The sequence below is a fragment of the Armigeres subalbatus genome, chromosome 2 (genome assembly GCF_024139115.2).
Source record: "Armigeres subalbatus isolate Guangzhou_Male chromosome 2, GZ_Asu_2, whole genome shotgun sequence".
Lineage (NCBI taxonomy): Eukaryota > Metazoa > Arthropoda > Insecta > Diptera > Culicidae > Armigeres > Armigeres subalbatus.
Window position 1 is genome coordinate 138501481 of NC_085140.1, and position 13858 is coordinate 138515338.

The following is a 13858-nucleotide window of genomic DNA, read 5'->3' on the forward strand; positions in this document are numbered from 1 at the left end:
TGCATGTGTCACCGTACTCATCTTACCCCCCATACCAGGGAAGGAGTAAACCTGTCAACAAATAAAACCTACCAAAGACGTAAGGGTGAACAGTCCAAAATGCACCCCTTAAGGTGATTATACAATCAAGCCATGTGGTGAATTTCAAATTCACCACAAGGTTTTCTACTCGTAACATCAAAAGTTCAAATCTAGCGTAATAATTTTCGTGCAATGCTGAAATTAAGGGAGTCGATTGTTTAGCATGAGTAAGCAAACGATCTACGGATGTTTCATCCCCATGGGCGTTGTGGTTCTTCCAATTCGTGCTCTCGAAAAATCACTAGAAAAAGAACGTGGTTTCCAAGATGGCCGATTTGTGGCTTTGTTGTACAACCACCTTAAGCTTTTCCGACGTTTTCGCCCATATAAACAAAAATACCCAACCATTTCATCTTATAGGTGCAAAATTTACAAACCCAGCTACATTTCACAATGATCTCCTATTAAAAACAATAAGGTTTTCATGACTTTCTAACGCATTTAAAAAATGTTTTAAAAATAGGCCTGGGCAAAACGCCCGAATGGTGGTCTAAAATGACTCAATTGCATGTAAAATGATGGTGAACGCATGGTTGTTTGTTTTTTCTTAATGGATTGAGCTACAATCTTACGGTTGAGGTGGAAGAATCTCAAATCGTTAAATTTGAGTGAATATGAAGGGATTTCGCTCACTTTTTCCAATGGAGCTCAATAATGAATAACTAATTATTAATTGCAATTGTAATATTCGTTCATAAATGTACTACAACAGATTATATGAGTGACTTTATGAGTGAGGCCATTTTCCCCCAGGGGTGCATTTTGGACCGTTCTTCCCTATAGCCGCTTAGAGAAGTCGAGCCACCCCGCATCAAAATCGATGTTTTTCAAAAACTTCCACTACACTTTCTCACTTTTTTTCTCCGCTATGCACTAAATCAAAGGAATATCTTTCACTGAATTGTGAAATTATTCGAAAACACACTCCTGAATAAGCATATGTGGTATTTCGAAAAAATTCGTTTCAGGTCGTTCGATACGAAATTCCGCGGAATTTCGCGGAATTTGAGCATGGCGAAATCTGATTTCTTCATTTCGTTTCGTTTCGTAAAATTACAAAAAATTCGCTAGGAAAAACTAGCTTTTCACGAAACTTAACGGAATTCCGCGAAATTTCGAAACAAATTTAAACTTAAACCATACTTTATATTATCAAAAATTTTGGCTGCGCCGCTAAACATTTCTTTCTTTTTGTATTTCTTTTGTTCATCGGACTATGTTGTCTACATGAAATTGGGTCCTAAAGCCCTACCTCGTTTATGGTTGCAAACGATAGTGCATCGGTCAAGAATACTTGAACCAATGTTATAAAAATTTTGGTAAAATTCTAAATCAGTAAAAATAATATTTTTGTGTTTAAGACATTTTAAGGCAAATTTTGGGCTGTGCAACATTTCAGAACGAATGAACCATCAGCCCAAAACGTCAGGCCCATATATTAACTGTCAAAGGTTGAGTCAAGTGCCCTGCGGTGTTTTGCTAGTGCGTTTGAATCATATTATTCCGTACGTCAAACAAGACCAAAAATGTCGAGGAAGCATTTTTCATCTATTTTTTAATTTCAAATTAAACAATGTTCTTTTCGATTTTTGAGTCGAAATAAAAACTGACGCGTTCAGGATGATTACCTTCATCGTTCCCTGAAAGAAAATCGAATATCGATTCTTCATTTTAGGACCCAATTCTTAAATCTAATGGTGGTCAAACAATAAAAACATTAAAGACGGCCCAGCAAGCGGCAGCACACTATTTCTATATTTTCACACCATTTCTATATTTTTATATACTTACTAAAATAAAACTGAGCAGATCGGGAGCACACGCTCCCCGATGTTTTGCTTTGAAAGCGGCACAAATGCTGGGGTGTTGCCTTAACGCCAATGGTATATAAACGGGAACGAGGCGATTTATCACAGACTATACTTCTTCTCTTATTGTAACTCTATTGGTCGCAAAACCGTTATTTGACTGGGAAATAATTTCATAGTAGAAATTTGATGGCAACACTACCCACGTACATTCTCCGCTCTTGTGTTAGTTGTTTGACAGACTGATGATGATTTTAATAAAGTACCCGCTTCTTGTGGTACAGAGAAAATAAATTGTAGACAGTATAAGTTCCAGTCTTCCTAGGAATCCATGGAGTAAGGCCTCTCGATCCTGGAGTAAGGCATATGATCTTGGTCATTCAAGAAATTCCTGGAGTATGGCGATCCGATGTATACGTGTAACCAAAGATCAATTTACTCAATTGAAAAATGGTACATCTGTAGTACAAAGAATGGAATGCGTTCACAACATATGCTCTTGGTCAATCAAGAAATTCCTGGAGTAAGGCCTTCCGATCTACACGCGTAACCAAAAATCAATAAGCCCTATTTAAATCTGGTACATGCTCTCTGTACTACAAAGAATGGAATGCGTTCATAGCATATGCTCTTGGTTATCCAAGAAATTCCTGGAGCAAGGCCTCCGATCTACACGCGCAACCAAAGATCAATTTACTTTACAATTACGCTACAATGGGCGTATTACATATTCAAAACAGGCCTGTAGATCATCAGTTACGCGTGTAGATCTGAAGGCCCTAATTCCATACGCATATTCTATCATATGTGCTACAATGGGCATATTACATATTGAAAACATGCCTGTAGATCATTGGTTACGCATGTAGGCCCTAATTTAAGGGGTTTCGTGGATAACCGCGAACATTTTTCATACGCATATTCGATCATATGTAGCACAATGGGCATATTACATATTCTGTAGATCTGTAGATTATTTGTTACGCGTGCAGATCTGGAGCCCTTCACTTCAGGGATATCTTGGATAACCGCGAGCTTCTTTTCTACGCATAATCTATCATATGTACCACAATTAGCATATTACATATTCAAAACAGCCCTGTAGATCATTGGTAACGCGTGTAGATCTGGAGGCCTTTACTTCAGGGGTTTCATGGATAACCGCGAACATCTTCCATACGCATATTCGATCATATGTACCACAATGGGCATATTACATATTCAAAACAGGCCTGTAGATCATTGGTTACGCATGTAGATCTGGAGGCCTTCACTTCAGGGGCTTCTTGGATAACTGCGAACACCTTCCCTACGCATATTCTATTCTGTTTTTCACAATGGATACAAAACATATTCAGAACAGGCAATATTAAATAAATTTATGTCATTTTGATTTAACACGGTGCATATGCACTAGGGTGGCTCAAAAAACACTTTTTCAAATTTTTTGATGGGCCGCCCTCTTATTCGGTTCTATTTGGTGCCCTGATGCTCTGGACAAAATTTCAGCCAAATCGGTCAACGTTTGGGCGGTGCTAAACTCATTGGAAGTTTATATGGAAAAATGTATCCAGAAACATCCCAAAACAGTAATTTGCAGTCGGACGGCACAATTCACGATCAAGAACCACGATACTCATTCAGTTCTTGTAGAATTAAATACAGAATGTTATGCTGAAAACCGCGAGAAGATTAGAGTTTATTACGCAAAGATATTAGCATTTTACTGGAGTGTTGTAGGGGTGAATTTATTTCTTTTCAAAGGTGAAAGAAACGAAATTTGCTCAAACCCCACTTCAGAGAAATGCTAATTACTTAGCCGGGCAAACTCTAATCTTCTCGCGATTTTCTGCATAACATTCTGTATTAAATTCTCCAAGATCTGAATGAATATCATAGTTCTTCATCGTAAGTTGTGCCGTCCAACTGCAATTCACTGTTTTTGGATGTTTCTGCATACATTTTTCCATATAAACTTCCAACGAGTTTAGCACCACCCAAACGTTGACCGATTTGGCTGAAATTTTGTCCAGAGCATCAGGGCATCAAATAGAACCGAATAAGAGGGCGGCCCATCAAAAAAATTGAAAAAAGTTTTTCCCATACTAATTTGAGCCACCCTAATATGCACCCAGGGCCGGATTTATGGGGAGGCCGGGGGGGCCGTGGCCCCGGGCCCCCACAAATCTTATGTACTAAAACCAACCTTTTTTGTACATTTTGGGGCCCCCACATACCGTCGGCCCCGGGGCCCCCTTCCGGCTAAATCCGGTCCTGTATGCACCCCATAAAAAGCTAGTTTGGTGTACTTGTTGAAATCGCACACCAATACCTACAGATTCATTTGACAGCAATCCACCGAATATTGGTTTGGACGAATGAAAACTATCATGGACGTGAACAGATTTTCGTAAGACAAAATTAAAAAAAATTAAGGGAATTTTTGATTACCGATTCCCAATAAACCATTATTTGTTCATTGCGCTAATAGTACGCAATGGAAAGTAGGAACTCTAAAATACATGTTACATATAAATAAATTGAAGTCAGCGTTTAAATTGGAATTGTAAACCATGCAGTATATACTATGACGGGAATTGGCTCACTACCTATGCTTTGCTGAAAAATATCGTTTATCGCAAAAAAAATTATAATCCCATTTTTCCAACATTTCCCACGTGCGGCATCTCCCCCTGAGGTATGGCATCTCACCTGGATTTGACTTTTTTTTTGTTATGTAAATAGTACAGTTCGATTTTTTTCCGCAAATGACTTCTACACTAAGTATTTGGATCCCTAAACTTCTTCTTCTTCTTATTGGCATCACATCCCCACGCAGGGACAGAGCCGCCTCGCAGCTTAGTGTTCATTAAGCATTTCCACAGTTATTAACTGCGAGGTTTCAATGCCAGGTTACCATTTTTGCATTCGTAGATCATGAGGCTAGCACGATGATACTTTTATGCCCAGGGAAGTCGAGACAATTTCCAATCCGAAAATTGCCTAGACCGGCACCGGGAATCGAACCCAGCCACCCTCAACATGGTCTTGCTTTGTAGCCGCGCGTCTTACCGCACGTCTAAGAAGGATCCCTAAACTATCAAAAACAATAATTAGAGTTTCAATTTAACGGATTGTTTTGAAGAAATATAGATTTTTAAAAAGGTGTGGCATCTCACCCGGACTTACCCTATTCACATTATGACTGAAGAAAATTCTATGGCGTCAGTATTAGCAACAAAACCAAAGTCAGAATCTTTTAAGAACATGGTATTTTTTTATAACGACAGCCAAATAGATGAAGACGCCAATAAGTGTCTGAAGCAATCACTCGGAACGACACTGTCGCCATGATTCCGCGACCCATGCCAAGCATTTTTTCTGTAGTTTGAAGAAAATTCGTCTCAGATCAACTCTCTTGTTACTCGTCTCAAACTTTTAAATTTTGTCAGCAAACGTCTTAAACTTTGAACCGGTTCTAGGTAAGTATGTCTTCCGGTTCCAATCGGATCCAATATACGGTCCAGGAAGTACAAAACTAGCATAGAATGCCATAACTTTTGAAATCACGATATATATTTTGGACCAATCAAATTCATGATCATATTTGTTATAGTTTATGCGCCGTTTCCAATCAAAATATCTAAAAGAATCATTTCTGAGGTATGCGTTCTGAGAAATGACCTAAAGCTAACACCCATTTTAAATCCAAAATAACTCCAGATCCAAGTGACCAATCCTGGAAACACTTAAAACTCCTAAAACTTGAATAAATTCCGCGTTTTTTGGTGGAAGTTGCGATAAAAAATGTTAAAAGACAACAAATTTACATCCAAAAAGATTTTTATTTTCGTTTTCAAAAGGGGGGTTGGTAACGAAAGGGTTAATAATCTAATATTTACACGACGCTACAAATAAAGTGCATTTCAAAAATATAACGCCACCTTAATATTTACAAATAATCCTCGAAGTGTTTATCAATATACTTGATTTTATATGGTATATTGATGCACTAATAAAACTAATCATGATAACCACTATAACGATCAAATTTCATATTTGCTAGTATGTGTGACCACCGACATTCAAAACCTTAGTAAAAATTCTGTTGCAAAATTATAACGCCAGTATGGCACTAATACAGTTACACACTATTTATTTCGTTCCGAACCGCGTTGTGTTTTCCTTTTCGTTTGGTTAGTACTATTCTATGAAAGTAGAGTAATGCCTCGTGGAAAATCGCTCAGCGACATTGAAAAGGGCCAAATCCTTGCCTTCCAACAAGAAAATGTTGGAATCCGTGAAATTTCTCGCAGGCTCGGGAGAAGTCACCGTGTTGTTCAAAATTTTCTCAAAGACCCATCAAATTACAACAAGAAACGTCGATCCGGACGTAAAAGAATAATAAGCAGACGTGATCAGTCGAGAATTCTCCGACAGGCGAGCAATTCCCCACAAAGTTTGACTTCAATAATAAACGTTACTGGTGTGAAAGCATCGAAATCAACTGTTTGGAGAGTTCTACATCGTAGTGAAAATATCAAATTTGCAAAAATGAAGCTAGCTCCGAGACTACTCAAGCGTCATAAAGATGCAAGAGTAGAGTTCGCCCGTGATAATATGGACCGGAATTGGCAAATGGTGATGTCTATTAGAAACATAAAGTTTATTGATGTTTTCATTTCTGAATATTTTTAGGTAATATTTTCAGATGAGAAGAAGTGGAATCTCGATGGTCCAGACGGATTTCGTGGATATTGGAGGGATCTTCGAAAGGAACCGCAATATTTTTCAAAGCGTAACTTTGGCGGTGGAAGCGTAATGGTTTGGGGAGCATTCACGGCTTCGAAATGTCTTGATCTACAGTTTACAACGAGTCGGATGAATAGTCAAGAGTATATTAACGTTCTTCAGCGCAGTCTAGTACCATTTTTGAGAAGGAACCGATCCAAAAAGTTAACATTCCAGCAAGATAATGCGAGAATTCATGTTAGTCGTGAGACCATGGCATGGTTTTCAAGCAACAAAATTAATGTTATGGATTGGCCAGCGTGCTCCCCCGACCTTAACCCAATTGAGAATCTTTGGGGGATCATGGTTCGACGTGTTTACAAAGATAATCGTCACTTTGAGACAGTTGAAGAGCTCAAAGCGGCCATTATGGAAACTTGGACCTCGCTGGACAAAGAATTGTTGCAGAACTTAATCGGAAGCATGAAAAATCGTATTTTTGAGGTTATCAAGAAGAATGGGAAGCAGTTGGACAAATGAAAGCTGTTTTGAATTACAAAAACATTATTTTTGTCAGTGGCGTTATAATTAAGAAATGCCTAAATAAACATTCCCTTCTGGTATTCATACAAAATAGATAATTTTTTATTTCCGCACATACACAAGAAATAGTCTCAAACGAGTGTGCCAAATGATCAAATCAGCATAGACGTCTGACCTCCCCTAAAAGGTTTACCATGCGAATCACACGTGGCGTTATACTTATGAAACGGACTTTACCATTGCACCAAAAGGTTTTTCGTAGTTTACGTCAGGTGGTCATGTCTTGTACATAACCATTCTGATTTTTGAGACCCTCATATATCAGCGCTTCAGGAAATTCGATGGCGAGGAACAGGAAAACGAGAATTCCGCGCAGTATCGTTGAAAAGGTGGGAATTTGGAGAAGGATGTAAAAAAAAATAGCTGTAGAGTCAAATAAGCTCTACTAACATATTTTAATATCTACAGCTTAAACGCTAGAGCTCCACTATAGCAGAACGTTGTTCCTGAGCTTACGATTTGGTAAGGATGAGTTTGGCAAAACAGTGTCTCTTTTATTGGTTTTCGAGACTATGATGTAAATGCCTGCCTTAACCCTATTTCTATTATTTTTCATGTGCCATAGATATTAAAAGTAGAGGACATCGTTAGAATACCGTTTTAAAAGCGCCTGGTAAAAGACAATACCTTCCGTTGACAACATGGCGTTTCCCTAGCTGTCTTTTTGAATGCATTTTTATGAAACTTGTCAAATCCAATTGATTCAAGTTTTGCATTTCAAAGAATGCCTAATTTAATCATTTTTAAAATCGATACAAACGAATTCGAGCATCTATTATGATGCCGCCAATAAAGAACAGGAAAAACTACTCTACGACAAACCTCCAATCGACATACCAATCATGCACAATAAGAAGCACCCAGCTCGTACCCTCATGTGTATGCAAATCGGATTATTTGTTCGGATTTGAGAAGTAAAGAAATTAAATCTGATTGAAATTGAGCTTGAATCGGCAGAACCGATGCACAATCATGGCAACCGATCGAGAACGATAAATTGTGACTTTCTTTTCCCCTATGATAAGAATGATGATGTATGGATACTAAATATGTGTACAGATACGCTCTTTCCATAACGAGTGCAGATGCAGTATTAGAAAGCATTCCGGTGATGATGTGTATTTCTACCGGAATGCAAAATGCGAATGCAGATCCAACTGTACTCGATAAAAGAAGAATGGTCCTGTGGGCTTACCTTGGAGCGTCCCTGCACTCGGTTGCCTTGGTTCAGCACCAGCCAGGCATCCCAACGATGCCGATAGATTGTGATGGTATTCCACTGATTCAAGACAATCGTTTCTTCCGAACGCACACGTCCCGTTCCGGAGCCGCAATCGAACCTGTGTGTGTGTGTGGGAGGAGGAAAAAAATGATGCATTGTTAGAGGAATGTTCTTCGCTAGAATGCAAAATATTTTATCGACGGCAAGTGAATTTTATTTGCGGTAACGATTGTTCACCCAATATGCAAAGCTTTTATGTATTCTATGTACTGTATATGTTAAGGCTTATCGACGAAATTGTATTTCATTTTTTTATAATGAATGAGTATGGCTTCATGACCACAAGTTTAATTGAATATTGAAAGCTTATTTTTTTGTTTGTTTATATTAACATCCGACACACCCCTTTTCACCACACAAAGCCAGTTATGACTTAAAGACTTGTGGTTGTGGGGACCATCTTTATTCCGAAATATAACAAATGTAGCTAAGAGACTCTTGCACGAAACAATCTTCTCCATATGCGGTTTTATAAGTCACCAACCTTCTCCCCTGGATCTAGTCTTTGCTGATACTATATGCAACCCAAGTGCCATATGCAAGGCCAACATACGGCATTCAGTTACGAAGAGAGCGGATAAATCAATTTCGACCCCTAGTAGCCCATAAACTTTTCCGTCAGTCAAACACTCCAATCCATTGAAGATTTCTAACTTTCTATTAATTGCTTCCCAAACTGTGGTTTCCTATTGTCGGAAGAGATATGACAATTACCCTCAGTAGCCCTCGGTTTCACTTCTCTTGTCAACGTTGCCATCGTGCACCATTTCACACAAGGAAATTTCAATCGAACAGTAGACAAGACGCAATATACCGTGGGGCATCGAAATCCGTACACTTATGCACCTTAGTATATGAAAAAGTCATTAGAAAATGGGAATCGAATGTAATTAAAACGTTTGACACTGACACAGGAGCATGATGGCTTTTACTTTTAAAGTGTTTCACATTTGCTAATTAAAAACTACGAAAAAGATGATAAAATTATGAATAAAATAAACTACTCCTGAATCGAAATCCGTCCACCGTGGACGGATTTCGAATCAAAGGATCAAAATCCGTACAGATATTTTTTTAACTAAATATTTAAATTGAAGCAGTTCGATTGACTAAACTACCACTGTAAGTAGATCAATACGCACTTTAAGAAGCGATCCCTCCGATTTGTATTTCGCTCATCTTATGTAATGATTCGCAATTAGCAAATAAATCACAGTTACTTTTGGTGCAATTATGCTCTACCCGAAAACAAAATGGCGGCAGAAACTCCGCGTTTTGTGGGTGGCGATTTGTTTTTGATTTTTGTTATTTTAATTTCAAAGCATTCTTTCCATTCCTATGCCCTAAAAGCTTACTGTCAAGTATCTGAACAGGATAAGATAAATTATTTCTAAATTAATAACCTTGAACCCCCCTTAATTTACTGATATCTCATGAGGTGGACGGATTTCGGTGCTGTACGGATTTCGGTCCCCCACGGTACCTACATTTTGATTCAAAGCTTTGCAAAAGTTGAGAAGAGAAAATATGTGATAAATGAGAAACGGGATCTCAAATCAAATCACTTGAAAGTGACTAAATTTTGAATGTTATTCGATTCCGTACAGTCTCGCGTTTGGAAATATTAAACCCATCAACGTACGGAATTCGGAATTCGAGTTGAATTGTCAACCAAACTTATATACGCGATGTTTAAGATTCCTTAAGAAATTGCAAAATTTGACCAAATTGTTTGACAAATTATTTATATGTGCGCAAGTAATGATGAAGTTTGGCCAACTTTTTGTGCACGCCTCCTGCATTTCATATTTTAACCCACAAATGGTTTATAGTGGCAGGGCGGTGGAAAAACTTTGCTTCGAATATAAATTGCGGCATTGCATTCCTAGTTGCATCGTTCAGTGGAGAAACTGTATCTATTAAGTGTTAAAGCACCAGTGCTGTAGTAAAGACTAATGATGCAACGTGTATAATATGTTTTCTTTATAACTATTTTTCAAGTGATACCTACAGTTTTCAAAATGATGTAATATCTTGTTGATTGTAATTTTCTATCCATTTGTGTTCTAAATAAAAAATGATGTAACCAATCATACATATCATCCAGTTTTTGTTTTTCTATGTTCAAAATTGAATACAATGCAACAAGTATTGAGTATTTCCCAAATGCCATTTTCCTAGGCACAGTACAGCCCTCGTTTATGAAGCCGCAAGAAGCCATGAGAACAGAAATTCCTCACGATAAATCAACTAGCAACTGATATTTATGTGTACATACATTAATTTGAACAGGGAATGTTCAATTATGCAAGATAAATACAGGACGATGCTTCTGGTCTGCTGTATCTAGGTATATGATTGCTTGAGGAAGAGAAAGACTGAGCATACGAACGGAATATCTATTGGAAGCACCGGATAGAAGTCCAATGCTCCAATGACTTTTTGTGAAGCTGTCACCGTTTGGAATGGTGTTACCATATTATTGCAACTGGTGTTGTCGGACATAGGACATACGAGAATAAGCTGAACAAATGTCTCAGTAGTAAAAAAAAACACTAACGTCATGCTCAGCAAGTGAACAACTTTTGTACTCATTGGTTTTTGCTAGTAGGCAGAAGCTGAGTGCCTGTTGTGAAGTTTTATTATGAGTTTTCGAAGTTTTTTTTTATTAAATGTAAGCTCCAAGCTTCACATTCTCAACTAAATTATACCACTTGCTGAAATGTTTAATTCAACCAGAAAAAAATTCTAGCTGCCAAAGGCAATGTAGATGTAATAATACTTAATAAGTATTCTAGCAAATTAGGAAAGCGGTTTTATCCAAACCAGCAACATCTAGTCTGAGAAACGAATGAATGCAGTAAATAATTAACAAATAAAATTAAAGCAAAACAAATTTGGGTGTCAGAAATATGGTCAAATGAAAATCTTTTATTTTCGGGATAAGTATAGGTGAGAGGGCCATCGCATGAAATACTAAAAATGAAGATTGTTTACATACAATGCCCTCTTTTCTCTTCCTCACCGAACCAACTGGATAATGAGTGTCATCAAGGAGCTGACCAGGAGCAACACATGCCCATTCAGGATTATCGTTTGACAGCCCTTTGGCAAAGTCGCAAAACGGTCGGATGAGCCATAAAAGATGGCTTTATTGCACACATAACTTCTGCCATGAACTTGTTTAGTCGCTCGATAATTTGATTGAATTGTTCACATTTTACGAGCTGGCATCCGGTTTCTCTTTGGTACAGTTTCGATTCGGGAGCAACTCGGACGAACAGTTCGTACGGGGCTTTCGGTGTGGGAGGGATATCAGTTAATTGGATGAAAGTTGTTAAATTTAATCATTTGAAACAAAACGGTTGAGAGTGAAGAGGATTTTCAGCTGTGTTGGAGATAGGAAAAATCCAAAAATAGCCAAGAGAAGAGCTAATTTAATCCTGCAAGGTTTTTTTTCTGAAGAGGCAGAAACATTTAAATTTTATATGTTGAATTCCTAACATGATATTGGTTCGCATCACTATTTAAGGCTTGCTGTAGACAATACTTTAGTAGAATTATTCCTTAACCAAGCGATAAGATGTGCGTCTGCAAAACAAGACCATGATAAAGGTGGCTGGGTTTGATTTCCGATTCAGCCTAAGAAATTATCGGGTTGGAAACTTGACTTCCATGGGCATACGACATATGAGTATCATCGTTGTAGCCCTTGTTCTAGCCTCATGACATACGAATAAAAAAAAATTAACATGTTTTAGAAATTTTGCAAAAAAAAAATAACCATGGAAGTGTCTAATAAATACACATCACTCAAAATTAACACTTCCATCTACATGGTCCGGCAACTGAACTATTGCATACGTGAGTAATAAACTTAGTACAAAATACGTATTGGGAATTAGATCTACAAAACGTCGTCGAACCATGGGCACATCGTTATTTTTATACCAGGAGTTGTACGGCAGGATTTGACTAGCTAGCTCAAAAAGTGAAGAAAACCCAACTAAGAGGGGTTCAGTGTACATTTCGAGCTTAAAGCGGCCAACGAGTTCGTCGGACATGAACTCTATGAATTAGGAACACTGTCCGGAGTATGCTGGAGGCCGCGTCTGCTCTAAAATATCATGTTTTTCGTACTATTTTTCGTATGTAAGTCCTGGAGCGACATCTGGTGGCATTTGGGAAAATAACTCAAGAGCACCTGCATGACTCGTACGATGCGTTGCTTTATCCTCTGCGTCCAGTGGACGAAAAAGATCAATTTGACTAGTGAACTGTCAAAAAGTGATACGTGTTCTTGTGAAATTTAATGAAATTGAAATTAAATTTTTGTTTTTAATAATTTAATAATAATGTAGCACTTTAACCCTTCCGTTACCAACCCCCCTTTAAAAAACGAAAATGTAAATATTTTTGGCCGTAAGTTTTTGTCTTTCGACATTTTTTTCGCAACTTTCACCAAAAGAAGCGGAGTTTATTTAAGTTTCAGGGGCTCTATGGATTTTTAGGACTGGCCAGTTGATACCGGATTTAAAATGGTTGTTAGCTTTTGACCATATGCAAGAACGCATACTACGGAAATTATTATTTTAGATATTTTTCGTTCCACCGGAACCTGTTACGGAGTCGCTTTACGGAAACAGGCGAATACCATCATGCGACCCATCAAACTTCATCATTTCAAAAGTTATGGTATTCTATAGTAATTTTGTACTTCCTGTACCGTTATTGATCCGGTTGGAACCGGTAAACGGTTTTACCGTGAACCGGTTCAAAGGACAATTGAGGAAAACAAGCAAACCCCATCATGCGGTGTATCAAACTTCATTATTTCAAAAGTTAAGGCATTCCATGGTAGATTTGTATTTCCTGGACCGTATTTGAACTGATTGGAACCGGTAAACGGTTTTACCATGAACCGGTTCTAAGGACAATTTGGGAAAATAAGCAAACCCCATCATGCGGCATATCATACATTATGATTTCAAAAGTTATGACATTCCTTGGTTTCTTTGTACTTCCTGGACCGTATTTGAACCGATTGGAAGCGGTAAACGGTTTTACCATGAACCGGTTTAAAGGACAATTTGGGAAAATAAGCAAACTCCATCATGCGGTATATCCAACTTCATGATTTTAAAAGAAATGGCACTCTATGGTGATTTTGTACTTCGTGGATCGTATTTAAACCGATTGGAACCGGTAAATGGTTTTACTATATACCGGTTCAAGGAACAATTTCGAAAAATAAGCAAACCCCATCATGTGGCATATCAAACTTCATGATTTCAAAAGTAATGACATTCCTTGGTTGCTTTGTACTTCCTGGACCGTATTTGAACCGATTGAA

The 13858-nt window shown here is 37.9% G+C and overlaps 1 protein-coding gene across 1 annotated transcript in view; it reads right to left on the bottom strand.

Moving 5' to 3' along the window:
- The window catches only part of LOC134210913 (basement membrane proteoglycan), a 654698-nt gene that overhangs the window by 87187 nt on the left and 553653 nt on the right, over positions 1-13858 (bottom strand). The window contains exon 8 of the mRNA XM_062687352.1: positions 8419-8563. Coding sequence (XP_062543336.1) covers positions 8419-8563 — 145 coding nt within the window. The remainder of the gene's footprint in view (positions 1-8418; positions 8564-13858) is intronic.